This window comes from Engraulis encrasicolus, chromosome 24 (genome assembly GCF_034702125.1).
Source record: "Engraulis encrasicolus isolate BLACKSEA-1 chromosome 24, IST_EnEncr_1.0, whole genome shotgun sequence".
NCBI lineage: Eukaryota > Metazoa > Chordata > Actinopteri > Clupeiformes > Engraulidae > Engraulis > Engraulis encrasicolus.
Genome location: NC_085880.1, coordinates 17,979,320 through 17,998,249, shown reverse-complemented (window position 1 = coordinate 17,998,249; position 18,930 = coordinate 17,979,320). Strand labels below are relative to the sequence as shown.

Here is an 18,930-nt window from a genome sequence, read left to right as displayed (position 1 = left end):
CCTCTTAATGTATGTCCTCTACAAGTCTTCTGTTGTCCAGTCTTGCACTTTAAATGTCTGTATGAGCACTGTCTATGTCCATACTGTCTTAAGTCCATGTATAAGTACTGTCTATGTCTATACTGTCTATGTCCTTACCTAGATTAGTCTATGTCTAAATGGGAAAGCAAGAAATGTAATTTCAAATTCTTTGTATGACCAGTGCATGTAAAGAAATTGACAATAAAAAAAAAAAAAAACCTACCTAAACCTTCCCACTGTACAATGACCAGGATCTTGGAAAAGGTTGAAGAAAAAAATAAATTAAGGTACTGACAAGTCCAGCGTAGTGTGAGCATTACAACTGCATGTCGAAATTGGCAGGAGTGCTCCTTTAAACTGTATAGTTCTCTATGCATTCTGGGAGCCTCACATCCTTTCAGTCTTTTGTATATTTTTTAAGCCACAAGCGGCTGCGTGCCCACACATACAGTATTATATCGCTGATCATGGGAGGGATAAATCTTATCACAAATGGAATTTCCATATAGGCCTACGTAATTAATGACTCCTCTCAAGGCTCGCTACTACAGTGCGGTACCACTACACTTGCCGTAGCTGTACTGCTGGGGAATAATGTGAAATGAGGATAGGCTGTACTCACGGAAGCCGACAGGCGGGGACAAGGGGTCTGTTGTCCCGGGCCCAGGGAGAGAGGGGGCCCAAAATTGTGTCCTCATTACATTGTATGTATTGGATGGGGGGCCCTTTCAGATTACTTTGTCCTGGGCACAGCAAAAACCGTCAGCGGCCCTGGCTGTACCACACTACAACAGGTCTCATTGAAATTCCGTCATGAGGAGCACTTTTAGTAATGAATCAGACCGGTGCATTATGGGAAACCACTAACCTCCATGCAGCGGCGCGCCATGGCCACTGTCACTCAGAACAAGGCACGGTTACAAATCACCTGGAATAGAAACATGGCAAATGCTCTCTCTAGAGTACAATGCATTCGGATTCTCCATTCTCCAGGCATGAAGTATAGAAACAGAATAGAAAAATGTACCTTAGAAAATGAAGCACTTGAAAAGGACGACTGCAAAATGTTCACTCATTCACTGAATTTAGTGCAGTGGTAGTTAAGTGTTAAGTTTAGTGCCCAAACCTTTTGTCCTCCTCGGACCCCCTTTTGAACACCAGCATGGGTACTGCAACTATGCTGCTCACTGAAACTGTGCTGCCTATTACCAAATTTGATCTTTACATGAATATTTACTAAATAGTAAACCAATATTTAGTAGTATAAACAAAGTACAGTACATTTTGCAACTAAAAATGCCTATTATTGGAAATTCACAATGGCGGACCACAGAGAAGATCCCCCTTTTCATGTAGCCTGAAAAGTGCAATTTTCCAAGTCATAATGAATACTTAGAATTTTGTGGTGGTGGTAAGTATTCATGAAAAAGGTAACATTTGTGAATGGGTAGCATGCATTTTGGAAATAAACTACAAAAAAATATTACATGGTGCACCTTTAATAGTGCTACATTTTCATGTGAAACACAGGAAATGTGAACAAATGTATACTACAAGTGTATACAACTCAATACTGTTACTAACCAATTCATAGAATGGTTATATGAAGACACATATATTCAATGTTAATGCAAACAGTTCCTTCTATTTGCCAACCTAGGGGTCGCAACCCCCAGATAGAACCACTGTTGTAATTCATTATGCAAAGAACACAACAAGGATGTACACCTTATGCAGTAAACTACGTGTATGGACACTTTCAGCTCTAAGTGGCTATGGACACCTTATGCAATGCACTACGTAGCCTAGTGTGTGGACACCTTATGCAGTGAACTATGCAGCCTCCTGAATGTAGTGAATGAATGACTGAAGATTTTGAACACATCCTCCGGTGAGCAAAGCCAGTATTATGAGTCCCGAGGTAGTGTGACCTCACAGCGTGACCTGATATCGGTTTCCTGAAGTCATTTCATAAGCTATGCCCTTTGCTATTTGGCACACTAATGTTCATCCGTCCTGTTTCACTTGCCGGAAGTGGTTATGGAGTGTCTACTTTCCTTCCTGATCACTTTCCATGCTGTGTTAAATCGCCATAGCGACTGTTTGAATGGATTTCAAAATGGCTTCCAAGTAGGTAAACTGATGCTGGGTATAAATAAAGCAGGCATATAACCACTAAGCACAACAAGCATTACAGGAGCACTCTTCTTTACTGCGGGCCAATGCCTGACAGTAAACAGTACAAATAAGCAGGATTTTTCATTTTAAGAGAGCAAAATTTACATCTTTCAAAGTGAAATGACAGTTACAAGTTTTATTGATTTATTGATACAAATTTGATTGCACACATACTTCATTTCATGGCAGGATTATGAGGAATGCAGTGATATCTATAGATATTAAATATTTGTTTTATTTCTGCCAATCTCTCGTTATTAACTACAGTTGAGACAGAAACTAATAGTAAGTGTCATGTCTTCCTGGGAAGCAGAAAGTGATATTTGGCCTTGAAGCCAGGAATACATTTTTACAGCTAATGTTCTTCACAAGGGCCTGTTACACTTTGGCACATCACTCTCCTCGCACCCAGATTTAATTGCCATGCCATTGACAGACCCCAGGCTGAATAAAAATGATTTTTTGCTTCATGTCTTAATTAAATTATGTGCCAAACATATTGAGTCAAGGTCAATTTGGGATACCCTGAGTGGATTGTTCAGAAATTGAGTAAAAAATATCCCTCAAGACACTCTGCAATATTCATTAGAATACATTTCACAAAATGTGTTAAAATTACTTTGTTGTTTTAGTTCACAATTCCCTGAAGATGAAGTCAGATGATTCTTATTTAGTCCTCGCGCGTCTGAGAGCATCTTAATATTCAGGACAGGATCTGTTCTCTGATCCTGTCCTCCTCTGCAGTAGTCAGGCGGATATTATTAACAGGGGCCTTTCACATTTATAATTATTACCATTAAATCTGCCTGACTGGATTATTTTCCTATTTCGCCGCGCTCTATTGTGGAAAATAGAAAAATGCAATAATCATGAGAGGTGGTTGATGGCAAGCAGTGAATCTGAATGAAAGAACATTATTGGAAATGGCAGAGTTGGCAAATGAAGTACTGTACAGCCGAGCCCACATCCCTCCATGACCCATGGTGACACACAAGTTGTTGACACCAGCGTTGCCAGATTGGGCGCCCAATTGGGCTACTTGGGATGGCCGTCTGCGGGTAAAAACGGGAACAAATGGCCATTTGGCGTTTTTTTTATATATATATGCCGTTTTGTTCCTATAGAAACCAATGCAATTTGTTGAGAATGGGCGGAATTTAGGGCATTTTAGCGTTTTTTGAGAACCTTTTGGGCGGGTTTTGATCAGACAAATCTGGCAACACTGGTTGACACCCACATGCACATCAGTGAAAGCTGTGCTGGCGTATGTATTTTAGGAAGCCGATTGTTACAAGCCAGCGGTGGCAGCTGACTGAGGGCCATCATTACTGATGATTCAGAATGAATATCCATATTAATGTCCTCATCACACCAGGCCTGACATTTGAGTATAGGCTCAAATGAGGCCATAGGTCATCTGTCTTTACTGTCTAGTCCACAAGATGCCCCTCTGTGTCACAGTCACACAACACTTTCAAGCTATGTTTAGAACTCTAGCGATGTTCAACCACAAATTCACATTTTTTTTTTGAAGGAGCAAGTCATAAATGAGAAAAATATCTGTGGAGAAACTGGTATCATTTTAATGGGTTGGTTCTCAGTGGCATTTGACTGTAAAATATTGGAGATTAGGGGATGAAATCATTGTCTTAAGAGCCCCTTTTTCTGATCCTGGTGAAGGGCATTTAAGGGCACTTTGGACAGACTGATACACAGGAAGAAACCAAAGTTAGTGCCAAGCTATCTAATTTGTGCCAAGGGCAGATACTTATTGTGATGTGCCTGATGAGGTGAGAATGGTCACACAGAGAATAATAAAAACAGATAAACACATGGAAGGGAAACTATGAGTGCTTGTGTTTTGATCTCTGGGAGAATCTGTCAAGAATTTTGCACCAGCAAGCTTCATTAAACTAGGAGAGGAGAAATCCCCGCCCTCCGTGTGACGTAAACCAAAGCACGTGGGTAACCTCATTTGTTGCAGGAAGTGAAGTGAAAATGGCGTCTTCTGATGCACTGCTAACGGAATCGGCCGCTGGATGGTCGATTTTTGCGATTGTCCTTCTGGTAAGACACGATTTGAAACTCTGCATTCAAAATCTCCGAAGGCGTGTGAAGTCTCGTGCAAACGAGAAGACAAAACAAAGGGAAAAATTACTCTAAACGCTCTGGGTACCTAGCAGGCTACCTACAGAAGCTAGCTTGTTGACTTGAAGTTTGCACATCAGTTATCCTCAAGGAAGTAGGCCTAAATGCTGATCACGCTTATTTTATTAAGATGACAGTGACTGCAAACATCTGAAGTGTCTGCTTAACAGACATTTATTGTACCGACATACAGAGGTGTCTCTTCTCTATGAATGACCGTCTAGGCGATTAACGCCAGTTATCTAATCTGGACAGCCCGTGTCAGGACATGACAGTTGTTAATTGAACTCGCATGTCCTTAATTAGGAAGCAAAAGCTGTGTTTGCTTTGTTTGTTTGTTTTCTGAAATGCACGATTTTGTTTTGAATGAATGCGCAATGACCATGTGTAACATGGCAGGTGTAGGCTATAGGGGATTTTCTAGAAGGGTTTCAAGATTACGAATTCAACAGAAGGCTACTTGTCGGAGAGGCAACACACGTTTTGTCAACGTAGAGAAGCGCTTGCTGTTATAACACTCTTCATATGCTATACATAGGCGGGCCAATCTTGACCAACGTTGATTAAAGTGAAGTCTGGGCACAGTAAAACAGTAGCTGGCAGCTCGCGTGCTGTTTATGAATTCGTCGTCTCGGAGTAGTTGCATGCCCACAAGACTGTAAGAATAATTAGGTTCACCTCTACTAGACGTTACTTAATACAAGCCGCTCAGGAGGTCTTGCTTTCCATTCAGCGCGCGTGGCTACTACTACGGGACTCGTTGGGACTACGGGACTATACGGGGTGTGTTGCCTCAGATGATCCTGCCTGACCACAGGCGGGTGGCTTTAGCGTTGTGCTCTCAGAAGTGTTTGCACGTAGAATGTGACTGCGGTGTTGAAGCGTTGGATTAAGTCTGCCCAGGTGAAACAGGGTAATGTTGTCTCTAATGAGAAACCGAGAAACCTCATGATGTCAAGCAAGAGCTCATCTGAGCATCATTTGTCGCTTTCACTTGTTGTGCAGCATTAACAATGAAAGGACCGATGGTGACTCACCATGGATTGTGTAACACCTCTATGGAATTAACTTAATCTGTCCTGCACAGATAAGAAAGGGCCAACTGAATAGCACCGGTGTACTTTTTAAATCATCCAGCTATACACACACTCCACCTCTATATTTACTAAACTTAATTGGGGCTTTCCACAGAAAGCTTTTACGATGCCCTTTTGATGATTCCAAGACGTTCTCTGTTGCTATTATATTTTTATTTTTCATCAAAAGGATAGAAAAATGTTGTCAACACATTCTCACCACACAGTTAAAATAAAATCCTACCTGCACTCGTAGCTCAGCATCGCTGACAGCAAGAGACTGCATAAGTTACATGGCACAGATAGGCCTATCAGCCTTATTACTGTATTACTGTATTACTGTCATAGGTGTGCACTGTGCACAGATAGGGACAAGGTGGTGCTAAAGCACCCGTCCCTTTGCCCTACTGTGCAAAAAATGCCCCTTTATTATTTTATTTTTTTGTCACAATGTACTCTGGTCCATGTTGGCATTATTAGAAAAATAGAAAACTCCTGGACACTTTATGGCCACTTTGTCTTGGCTTCTATGTGCCACTCAGCTAAGGCACATGTGAACACTGTGGACACTTTATACTTTACACTTTATCTTTGGTGTGTGTGTGTGTGTGTGTGTGTGTGTGTGTGTGTGTGTGTGTGTGTGTGTGTGTGTGTGAGCGAGAGAGAGTGAGAGAGAGAGAGAGAGAGATGCCTTGGCAAATATATGTAACAGTGAGCTATATATGATGATTATTTTATGTGTAATATGTGTGTTACGTCTTGTGGGCAATGTCTTCATTTATGTATGTGTGTATGCTACTTGACACCTTAATTTCCCCCTGGGATCAATAAACGATACTCTACTCTACTCTACTCTACTCTCTATTATCATCTATGCTTGACAATCAAATACGTGTGCCAATAATGTCCTGACACAATAACTAGAGTCTAGTCTATAGCCTAGTGAGGCAGCTGGGTCATTTCACGTGAAATCAGACACTTTGGGACCCGACCGACACCGATTTCAATCATACTTGCTGCGCCTGTTTAGTAGCAAGGTAGCACCCCAGAACTGCATTTGTGTGAATCTGACACCAATATTAAGGGAGAAACAGACTAGCAAAGGTTTACATATGAGGGTAGGACACTATGCATTCAGCCTTGATTATATCAGTCAGTGTAGGTAACAAAAAGATGTCTGAGGTGTTGTTTGAAAACTCTTTTCAGGCTCTACAAATTACACAGCATGGAATACAACAACCTTCAGAATATGAATTATGATACATTGAAACATTAAAAATTGAATATCAAAAAAACTTATATTTTAAAATGGCTGGTTTCTTGTCTAAACATAGCCTGTAAGGTCATAAACAACACCTGAAAATGGGGTGTTTGGTTCTTTATTCATTTCAGAGATAATGGGACATAAAGGTTGAAATGAGTTGTAATTAAGTAGTAATAGAGTAGTGTCAGGGACAGGACTGGACTGGCCATCTGGCATAATGGGCATTTTCCTGGTAGGCCCTGCACTCTCGTCGGTCCCTATTCCAGGTACTCTAAAACTACACGGCTTCTGCCCATTGTCAATGGACACAGTGGAAGCTAGACAATTTTCAGCATCTAGAGAAGGCAGGGTTGAAAGAATAAGCTCAGTAAAGGAATTTTCTAAATGTTCAAGCATCAAAGGGTATGTTGTAGCTGTATATGATGGCAACTAGTGGCTAGCATGTGTTGAGGAATGTATGCCGAGCATTGGAGAGGTGAAACTGAACTTCCTGCATCCTCATGGACCATCTCCATCCTTCACATATTCCGATAGGCATGCTGTCATGTGATATTACTATGGTATTACCATATTATTACTAGGTGATTTGCATGATGCCATATTTTTGAGTCCCATTATCTCTGAAATCAATAAAGAACCAAACACCAGCATTTCAGTTGTTCATGGCATTGCAGGCTATGTTTAGACAAGGAACTGGCCATTTTAAAATATATATTTCTTTGATATTCAATTTTAATTTTTCAATTTATGATAATTCATATTCTGAAGGTTGTTGTATTCCATGCTGTTTGTGTAATCTGTAGAGCCAGAAAATAGCTGTCAAATAACACCACAGACGTCTTTTTGTGATTTGTTTATCTTGGTCTCAAGAGAGATGAACAGACCAAGGATATGGATCACTGGAACCATGTTGTGTGATCTGAAGAGACCAAGATAAACAAATTTGCTTTCGATGGTGTCAAGCATGTGTGGTGGTAAACAAGTGAGTTTTACAAAAAAGGTGTATCCTCTCAATAGCCAAGCATGGTAGTGGGACTGACATGGTTTGGGGATGCATGAATGCTGTCAACATTGGCAATCTGAAATACACCTAAAAGAAACATGCATGTCAACATGCACTGTGACTACTGAAGCAGATCATGATATTCTCCATAGGATTGCATTCAAATCTCACACTAATCTATTTAAGCCAGATGCAGACTCAAAAATTAAAAGTTCAAAGCAAAGAAAGGTTGAAACGCACACTGATGACCTCCCTTGTCATCCCTTTTCATTTCGTTTCATTTCGAGACGATTCGAGCCAACATAGCTCCTTCTCTACCGGATTTTAATCTGGGGTGTACTCACTTTTATGAGTACATGTTCAAACATTAATGGCTGTATTTTGTTTTTTTCCGAGTGAACAAGAAATTTAAGCGGTTAAATATGTTGTTAAAAGGTCACTAATCATTGTGTCAAAGTTAAATTTCTTTAATGCTTTCCTATGAAAAGATATAGTCAAAAATCTGCAAAACTGTGAGGGGTGTATTCACTTTCGTGATATACTGTAGTGTCCTATCCTCATATGTAAACCTTTGCTAGTCTGTTTCTCCCTTAATATTGGTGTCAGATTCACACAAATGCAGTTCTGGGGTGCTGCCTTGCTACTAAACAGGCACAGCAAGCATGATTGAAATCGGTGTCGGTCGGGTCCCAAAGTGTCTGATTTCACGTGGAATGACCCAGCTGGAAGTTCCACATGCCCCCCAAAATGTCTGTGCACGACACTGACTGACATGGCGGTAGAGACAGTACAACGGCACAAAATGTATAGACTCCATAACCACCCCAAATGTTCTGCAGCTCTGCATCTACCAAATTACCAAATATGCAAAACAAGACTGAGCAAAACAAACCTGAGTCATCATTGTACTGTTTTTGCTTCTCTCTCTGCTCTGCACGAATACGCCGCTGCATTTGCATACCTTGGTCTTATCAAAGCACAGCTTGTGCAGCCCAGATAAACAAAAAAAAGTAGTTTTGTGCAAATTACAATAGTACTGGGATTTAGTTTGCTTGCTGCAGTGTTTCCAAGGTAGCAGTTATTGACATTCAGCCCCGTGTTTTGTTTGTGGGTTAATTAAAGGTCACAGTGTGACAAGAAGAGTCCCCCCCGCCACATTCCCCAATCTCCAGCTCTTGTTTACCCAAGGCAATACTTTCGAGCATTTAATTGGCCTGTTAGCATCCTCCAAGGGGGAGATATTTGGCTTCATCAGAATTAAACACCTAATCAAAGCAGAAAGTTGTTGTAGCCCGAGCAAGTCCTTTGTGATAACTGTTTCACAGCTGTCAGTGATGTTTCTCTGATATAACGGTTTAAGGTCAATCTGCTCTCTAAAAAAATCTTGCTGCCTTAAAAGGATGAATAATTTTCTGAGGGCATCAGAACCTGCTGCAGACAGGGAGCAGTGGTAGTGAAGCACATTGATGCTCAAATCAGGCATGATTGGTTAATCTATTACTGAATGAATGAAGCGAAGGACAGCATTCTTCAGATTTCTTCTTTGTTAATTCGCCCACAAATGTTTGGGGTTAATTAGGTAAGGCTTCCCATGCAATTTAGTGCCCTTATTTCATTTGGGAAAAAATAATTTTATTAGTGTAGCTGGTGGGACTGGCCACACAAACTGTCCTCTGACATTGATAATAGTTTATCTAATAAAAACAAAATAGCGAGATTGTGGAGGCTAGCTTCCTAAAAAACTTCGGATTTCACTAAACCTCGCTGTGATCTAGAGGAGCTAAGCTGATGTTTATTCTGCCTTATTTTCTAATGCTTTTAAAGTATTTGTCTCAACTTAAGCAAAGAAAAAGCTTACCAGTAGCTACCATGTTTTTCATCAAAAGCATCGCACTTTGTTTATAACAGCTTAAATATGAAAAGGAAGAGTCTTAGAAATAAGAAACAGCCTGTGTATCGTGTCTGGGATAGGAAAAGTTTTAGAAAAATAGAAAGTGTTTTTTCAATTGAGTCTGGGCTTCACTGCATCAAAGAGGAAGCCCGGGGTGAAGACAGAACAAGAGGATTTCCTCATTACATTTCTAACATAAAGGAGCATTTGTTGCAGTGCAAACTGGCAAACTGTTTATGGCTTTTTATCGTTGGGTTGCACACTTGCTTTTGCCTGTACAGTTGCCTGGAAATGTTCTGCTGACTCAGCGTGCTAATATTTTTGTGTCCCCTTTCCGCAGGTCATCCTGGCTTTCTGCTGGGTCTACATCCGCAAGTATCAGAGCCGCCGGGAGAGCGAGGTCGTCTCCACCATCACGGCAATATGTGCCCTGGCCGTCGCGCTGATAACGTCCGCCCTGCTCCCCGTGGACATCTTCCTGGTGTCCTTCATGAAATTCCCCAATGGCACCTACAAGGTACGACCGACCGAGGCTCTTTAGTCCGGTCCATTTGCTTTCGGAAGTCCTGATAGATAGGGCTTGGAATCGGATCTCTCTAAGCATGGCCCTCCCCTCCGGGCTCTATCTGCACTTCCTCCTGTCCGAACGCTACACAAATCCTATTAGGGACCCACTATCTAAATCTAAAGGCTTTCGGAACCTAATAAGCTCACTAATACATAGTGTTACGGGCCGGTGTCAGGATGTCTTGAGTCAAGTGTTTTGACAACTGGCCAGAGATTGCTGTGCAGATGTTGTACGACTCAGTTTCGTGACGTGCACACACAGAGTTGCACATTTTTCAAAATTCAGAACGGCAGCCCAGCGCTCATGCAAATCAGAGAGATCGAATTGAGATGATTGGATCAACAGCACATGAGTTGCAGCGAAGATGAAGAAAGGTAAACAAGGGTAGGGAAGGGTAGGGTAAGCAAAACGAATACTTGAAGATTCTCAGCAGGAATCTCATGTTTCCCTGCAGTGGATTTTTAATTTGAAGGAAAAGCTGTCATCACAACTTAGCGAGATGGAGGTTGGGTTGGGTGGGATACCGTATGTGTGTATGTGGAGGAGGAGACACAGAAAGCAAGCCAGAATATTCAGAAGAAAACAGAAGTGCTCTGTGGTTTGTACGTAAGTGAATCCAAACCTGATTTGGTTAGTGTGTATACAGCACTCCTTGTAGTGGCATTGGACTCCTCCCAGGGTACAGGAGATGAATGAGACAAAGGGAGGGGTGGGGAAGGGGAGGGCAGCCCAAGACGCGACACACTCCACACGACACACAACACACGCCACTCTTGCGGTTACCCCCAGCCAGTCGTCCCTAAAGAGATTATATGGTGATGCCAAGCAGGTCACACAGATGACTGATGATGCCCCCCCCCATTCCAAACTGTAGCAGATTGCTTGAAGTGTGTGTGTGTGTGTGTGTGTGTGTGTGTGTGTGTGTGTGTGTGTGTGTGTGTGTGTGTGTGTGTGTGTGTGTGTGTGTGTGTGTGTGTGTGTGTGTGTGTGTGTGTGTGTGTGTGTGTGTGTGTGTGTGCATTGTGTGTGCATTGTGTGTGCATTGTGTGTGCATTGTGTGTGCATTGTGTGTGTGTACATTGTGTGTGTGTTTGCGTGGGTTTGATGGTAGGTATGGGGGCTATACAGAACAAAGTGCTTAAATCTATCCAAGCTATTTTCTAAAACCCTGTATGTTTTTTTTTTTCCCCTTCAGATGAGTTAGACCGATGGAGATTGAAATGGCTTTTCTACAGGCCCACTGCCATAAGCACACTGGGGAGGCCGTTTACTCCAGTTTTTGTTTAGTGTGGTGCGCTGCGCTTGGACTGTTTGTGTAATCCTGGACATAAATCTGCCCATACATTTGCATTGTTCCAAGCATTTACATGAGGGCCCCGGCGTGGGTATTTCACTGCAGAGCATTTTTCATAATAATATATGATATAGCCCTGGCTCTCTCCTATGGTACACAACGTTGTTCTTTATTGTATACACTCCACGCTTGGATGTCTGCATGTTGCAGCAAGCATGTGCATTGTACTGTAATAATATTACCATTCAGTTTAAGCACGTTTTACATTTTAAAAGTTTTACGGCTCCGGATTTTGTTGTGGACCAATGGACTCTGCAATATGATTACCACAGGAATCAGCTGTGCAGCATTTGAATTGGGGATTGGGGGGTGGAGGGCTCCACACTTGGATGTTTGCATGTAGAGTAGAGTAGAGTAGAGTAGAGTAGAGTAGAGTAGAGTAGAGTAGAGTAGAGTAGAGTAGAGTAGAGTAGAGTAGAGTAGAGTAGAGTAGAGTATCTTGTGTAATGTTGTAGCAAGCATGCACATTGTGGTGTAGTACAGTCATATACCATTATTCCGTTTAAGGATGTTTTAAATTTCAAATGTTTTACGGCTGCAGATTTTGTTGTTTCACAAATGGACTCTGCAACATGATTACCACAGAATCAGCTGTGCAGCATTTTAATGGGATTGTGAAAGGGCCAGGGGGGCTGGGTCATCTTATCTTGCACTGCTGGGGTTGATAAGTCTGGAGATGGAGACCTGGCCTGGGTCGGAGTTCGCCACTGCAGCTCTGCTCCGCGGGCACTCAGGCAGGAATGAGTGATTTACTTCAGCGTTGGTCGACAGCAATTTTCTTTCAAAAGCCAGCTAGTAGGCATTGAGGTGCCAGGTCACGTTGTGAAAAAGATTCTCTGTGAGGGAGAGATTGAGACAACGGCATTGTGGCGCGTCAGAGAAATGAACCCCATGGCCCCTATAGGACTACAGTAGTGTGCAATTAGCCACTCTCCTAAGGAGGATGCTATAAGTATACACATCGTCTGGTAGCATAGTACAGTGAAACAAAGCTGTTTGTTTGTCTGTCTCTCTGTCTCTCTGCCTGTCTGTCTGTCTGTCTCTCTGTCTCTCTGTTCTGTCTGTCTGTCTCTCTGTCTCTCTGCCTGTCTGTCTGTCTGTCTCTCTGTCTCTCTGTTCTGTCTGTCTGTCTGTCTGTTTGCCTGTCTCTCTGCCTGTCTCTCTGCCTGTCTCTCTGCCTGTTTGTCTGCCCGTCTGCCTGCCTCTCTGTCTGTCTATCTGTGCCTGTCTGTCTGTCTGTTTGTCTAGGCCTATGGTTGGTAAGGGTGCAAGCCTATCGTAATAATAATAATAAAAATAAAAGGTTTAGCAAGTTGTTGAAGACGCATATTACAAAGTTCTTTAATTCACTGCCTCACCCCTGGATCTAAGCAGATGCAAGCATTCTGAGGCAAGCATTCTTATTCAAAGCCAATTTCCAAACAAGCCTTTTGACATCACATGACAGTCTGCCTACAGAATGCAGACAAGTTGCCCACTCAGCTCCGCGGCTTCTTTCCCCTTTTGTTTTGGACTTGGATTTTTTTTCTCGTGCAGGAAATGGAAAGGGCAGCGTGTGGCGTGCATACATCAGTAGCTTTTTTTTCTGTGATGGCGTAGCGTAGTGTGCGGCTGGCTGGCGTGGGCTAACTGAGTTAGCCGAGCGTCTGAATCATTATGCAATCAGACGGAGGCTCAAGGTGAGGAGCAGCTCCCCTCCCTGACCCCAACTAGCTGCCAGATTGTTCTTTTGTTTTCGTTATTTTTTTCTTTTTCTTTTTCAGTGTTTCTTTTTTACCCTTTGTCGAATCTTCCACTGCTGAATGTAGACAACCTGTGGTGCAGGTCAGAAGCTGCCAAAGTGGACTTGGATGTCGTTAACATGTGCATGTATGTGGGTATTTTTTTTTGAAAAACATTGGTTTTGGCCTCTGGTTTACACGTAAACAGAGTTTTAAAGTGCACATTTAAGGGGCTAAAGTGCCCCTGTCACAATGGAGTTTTATTTATTTTGTATCCACATATCGTGTTAACATATATGAAAAAATATCCACATTTTTAAATATCTGCCCACGTGTAACCGGCACCTTAAAGTCTGAGAAGATCATCATCATTGTCATCATCATGATCAGGGGTGGAGCTATAGGGAGGGCGAGCAGGGCACTTGGGCCTAGGGCCCTCCCGTATTGGTGGTGGGGGCCCTACTGTGAGCTTGGCAAGCTGTATAGGGGGCCCTATAGGTGTCTTGCCCTGGGGCCCTGTGTGCAATTGTTCCGCCACTGATCATCATCATACTTGTGTTCATAGTGTATGTGAAGTTCTGATTTCTACATTGTGCTTTTGTTTTTGTCTTCACAGGATTGGGCTGCAAACAATGAAACGAGAGCTCAGATTGAAGACACTGTGCTGTATGGATACTACAGTAAGACGCCTACATTACATTATGCCAGATTCTAGTGCATTGCCATACTGTATACTGTATTATGTTTTTTTGTAGTTTAGGGAACTAATATTTTATTTCCTTTAATATCACTTCATTTCATGAAAAGTATACTTTTTTTGCTTTTTTTAAATGCTACCCATCGCTTTTGTTTTAGGTGCTATGTGTCTTGAGGCTCGAGGTCTTTTGTCATTGTAGTTACATTTGTCTCATTTGACCCATCAGCAACTTTTGGCCATCAGCAGTCATTCGCTGCACTGTGCTGTGAAGTTAATGGTGGGTTTTATTAGCACTCAGTGTTGTTGGCAGGCACTTGTTGAGTTAAGTGACGGAGGGAGGGAGCTACTTCTCCTGGGTCACAGAGGGCATCCTGGCTTGACCTACAGTACAGTAGGGGGAACACTGCAGCTCAGCTCTCTGTCTCCGAGCTGAGACACACACACACACACACACACACACACACACACACACACACACACACACACACACACACACACACACACACACACACACACACACACACACACACACACACACACACACACAGAGAGACACACACACACACACACAGAGACACACAGAGAAAGTCAGACATACTAAACGGTTTCATTGGAAATCATACAATATAGTGTACTATATTATCACTGTATTGCTGTATAAGGGTGCTATGTAGTAACATAATGTATGGTGTAATATGGGACTGATGAAGCACATCAGTAGTGTAGTGGTCCTGAAGAGACCGATCTGTCTGCTGGGGCCTGTGGAGGGTTGCTGTGGAAACCCTTCAAATCCACACCAAAGGCATGAGGCAGATGGGCTAAATGGGCATTATTAAAATAAATGAATGGCAGGCCCACACTTGTGATGTATTAGATGGATTATTGCCCTGGAATGTTTCAATGCTTGGCACCGTAAAAAGCCTCAACTTCACCTTCAACACACACACACACACACACACACACACACACACACACACACACACACACACACACACACACACACACACACACACACACACACACACGCACACGCACACGCACACACACACACACTCTGCTCCCCTCCCCCGTAGAGAACGCCAGGGGAGTCTCTTCCTACCGTCCTCCTGTTCCCCCCCTCATCTCTTCCTCTCCTTCCTCTGTCTCCTTCTCCTTCCTTGCCGTTTCTCCCTTTTTTCCCTTTTTTTCCCACTCCTAATTTTGGTAAATTGAGTCACGTCAGAGCTGCTTGATCACCGTCCATTAGAGTTTCCCGCAGCAGATGCTGGGCCCAACAGCCTGTCAGAGCCGGTGTGCGGCGACGTCTGTTTAGGAATGCCAAGCTCATGGGAGACAATCTGTCTCCCGGCTAAAAACCCAAAGCCCCAGTCCAAGGCACTTCATTCTGCCGGGGAAATTGCATGATGGTATTAGCCGTGACAGTGCAGGTAAGGTAGGGTAGGGTAGGTAGGGTCCTCCTCCGCTCCGTCGCAATCCCGGCCATCCAGCCCCAGCCGAGCCGCTGCTGCCTCTGTTTTGTCCTTCAGACGAGCAAATATGATTTTGTGGTCCACAATTGATTTTTTTTGGGGGGGATTGCTAGGGAGGGCTTGGGATTTTTTCTGTCAAATAGTAACTCCGGGGGAAAGTGCCCTTAAAGAAAACTTTATCTGAGAGGGATTGTTTTTTTTTAAGGCAGCCAGCCCCACTGCTCCTGGACCTGGCGGTATTTATTTCATATTAATTCACAGCTGTTGCAAAGCCACTGAAAAATAGTAATAATAAAAAAAGCAAACAATCCTACTAGAGATCTCTTTCGTTTTATCAGAAGTGCTCTTTGCCTTTGTATGCCTATGTTTTTTCCCTAAAGATTGGAAGCGTTTGCGTTTGTTTTTTTTCTGCCTCTGTTTACACAACTTAAAGGACATTTCAAATGTAAAGCCTTCTGTTTGCTTTTGCATAATGCATCACAGAATAGTATGTTGCTAAATAATTAAAGCAAGAGAAGCTCCATGAAAAAGAATTACATTTAGGGAATAATTGATAATGTGTGGTTAGCGGGAACGTTTTGGTCATGTTAGCCTCCAGATGTGTTCCTATCCGACTGAATAACTGGATTCATCTTAAAGGTGCACTGTGAAGGCTGTGGCCAGAATGGGTACTGCAACTATGCTGCTCATTGAAACTGTGCAGCCTATTACCAATGATCTTTTCATGAATATTTACCACATAATAAACCATTATTTACTAGTATGACAAGTACAGCAATTTTCGCAGCTAAAAAGTCAATTTCTTGAAATTCAAAAATGCCGGACCATGGAGAAGATCCCCCTTTTCATGTATGAAAAGTGCAAATTTCCCAGTCATAATGAATACTTAGAGAATTTACTGGTGGTGGTAAGTATTCATGAAAAAGGTAACATTAGTGAATGGGCTGCATGAATTCTGGAAATGTACTACCGGTAATAACAATCTTACACAGTGCACCTTTAACTAATGTGCTGGAGATCATGTGTCAGTGATGTTTTTTTCACTAGTGTGTGTGGCGTGGGTTCAGAAGGTTAGCACTGGGGCCCACCGGTGTTTATAGAGCATGCCATTATTTTTCAAAAAGTGTATGTATACATTAGCACGCTAGCCCTGTTTCAACATGGCTAATGTCCGCTTCTTTCACCTGACGTGTACACAAAACGTCAAATGAGGTATGCGTCCATAATCAATGGTTTTGTCAACTGTTCCCTTTCTGTTCTTCTTCTTCTTTTTCATTAGTGGCAGAGCGGTTCAGACTGTGGCGGATTAGTTTAATCAGTTGTTGTTTTTGAGTTGTGTGAACTGAGCTCACCTTCTGCCACCATTCTGTTGATTAATGGACCCCGGCCGTGAAGACCTTTCTGCTCCAGAGTGCAGCCATTTTGATCGTACATGCGCCTAGATATCTATCAAGCGTGACTAAACATTTTCATAGGGCACACCAGTGCATTTGACATTTTGTGTGAGTGTGCGTGTTCGTGTGTGTGTGTGCGTTATTTTGTTCCCATCATTTTCTGTGATTAGAGGTGTTATTGTTGGGTACACCAAAATCAACGGGCCTTTAATCCACATCAGCAGGCTTATAGAAATGTGTACAGCAGAATCCCAGTATCTACCATAGCATTATTTATAATACTGTACGCATAATAGTTTTTCAATGTAGAAAAACTAAATTTATGACCATGGTGGCTGTCTTGCTAGTGAGGACTCTGAAGTTGAGGAATCTCTGGAAGGACTTGGAATAGTTCTCTTGGTGGTTGTCTGTGTAATAAGGAATGGCATTCCTGTAAACATGCAGACAGAAGTGCCAGTCACTTGTCTGCATTGCGTTGCATTGCATTACAGTGGGCACTTGGCCTTTTGAAGATGAAGGGTTTGCTTGAATGGGCGGGCTGGATGCCTTTGGAGATGAGTAGATAGTGGAGACCAGAGAGGTTAAAGGTTATGCCCCTCCCAGCAGGCCCCGCTAAACACAGGCCTCTGTCCTTCAAACACCCGCCCCTGCTCACACACACACTGTTGGACTCGGCTCGGCTTGGCTCTGTGTGTGTGTGTGTGTGTGTGTGTGTGTGTGTGTGTGTGTGTGTGTGTGTGTGTGTGTGTGTGTGTGTGTGTGTGTGTGTGTGTGTGTGTGTGTGTGTGTGTGTGTGTGTGTGTGTGTGTGTGTGTGCGCGCATGCATATATGGAATGTATAATTAAATAAAATTAATTAAATAAATAAATGAGAATAATTGCATTATCTAAATTGCAATATTCATCGTGCAAAAAGCATTTTTGTTGTTATATGAAATGACTGATATGGTAATTGGCAAAAAAGGATGGCTAATTGTTATGATTAGTACTAGTCTGTGTACAAATACTGGTAGTCATGTTATGTTATATGGTGCTATTACATTATCAGAAAGTACACTGGAAAACCTTCGGCTACTTGTATATTAGACTGGTAATACATCTTGTCCGAAGGAGTGGGCTACTAAAATAGGAGAGCGCAAGCTCAAATATACACTGTGTTTTCCTCCAGTTTCCTCAAGGATTTATAAATCAACCTGTTTGAACAGACGAAAAATACTTCTTTTTGTCTTGCTCCCTCTTTCTGCTGATGTACCCATTACATTTTTATGAAGAAAAACATACTGTGGCATTGACCCATCTTCGTCACTGACCGGCAGCAGAAAGCATGCATCTCCACTTTCCGGTATATCTTAAATTATTTTTCTCAAAAGCACCATTTGCTAAATAAACAATTCATCATTATAAGTGGGGTTTAAATCATTTATAAAACTCATATACTCATGAAAACTGACCAATTGTACTGTTTATATATATTTTTAAAAACAATTTAAGAAATAAAATGAATGAAGATTAATTTGTTTGTTCTGACTGTAATGAATTAGTTTGTTCAGAATTGTGAGTGGGCAGGCAGAACATCCACATGCTGCTTTTTCATGCAGGTCAACAAATGCCAAGACATTTAACAATAAACACAATTAGCACAATTCATCTCAGTGAGCACCGGTTCATGGGTGATGCTGAAGTCCTCCATGGTTCAATCACTGGCATGGCTCACACAGACCTGTACAGCAAAGAAGGACCTAAAGTCACAGGAAACACAGTGTATGTGTGTATATGTGTGTGTGTGTGTGTGCGCGTGTACAAGTGTTAGAAAAGTTAGTGAACGTACGTACGTGTGTGTGTGTGTGTGTGTACATGCACACAAGTGAGTGAGTGAGAATTTCGTGTGAACGCGTGCATAGACGTGTGCATAGAGTGCATAGGTGTGTGTGTGTGTGTGTGTGTGTGTGTGTGTGTGTGTGTGTGTGTGTGTCTGTGTCTGTGTCTGTGTCTGTGTGTGTGTCTGTGTGTGTGTGTGTGTGTGTGTGTGTGTGTGTGTGTGTGTGTGTGTGTGTGTGTGTGTGTGTGTGTGTGTGTGTGTGTGTGTGTGTGTGGCAGTTTTCTGAAGCTGTGTGTGTGGCATGTGTCTTGGTAAATAGAGGATGGG

General features: G+C 42.4%; 1 protein-coding gene across 1 annotated transcript in view; it reads left to right on the top strand.

The window, feature by feature from the left end:
* Positions 1 to 4,185: 4,185 nt before the first annotated feature.
* Positions 4,186 to 18,930, top strand: part of lmbrd1 (LMBR1 domain containing 1) — a 165,429-nt gene continuing 150,684 nt past the window's right edge. The window contains exons 1-3 of the mRNA XM_063191038.1: positions 4,186 to 4,266; positions 9,922 to 10,098; positions 13,841 to 13,904. Coding sequence (XP_063047108.1) covers positions 4,198 to 4,266; positions 9,922 to 10,098; positions 13,841 to 13,904 — 310 coding nt within the window. The 5' untranslated portion in view covers positions 4,186 to 4,197. The remainder of the gene's footprint in view (positions 4,267 to 9,921; positions 10,099 to 13,840; positions 13,905 to 18,930) is intronic.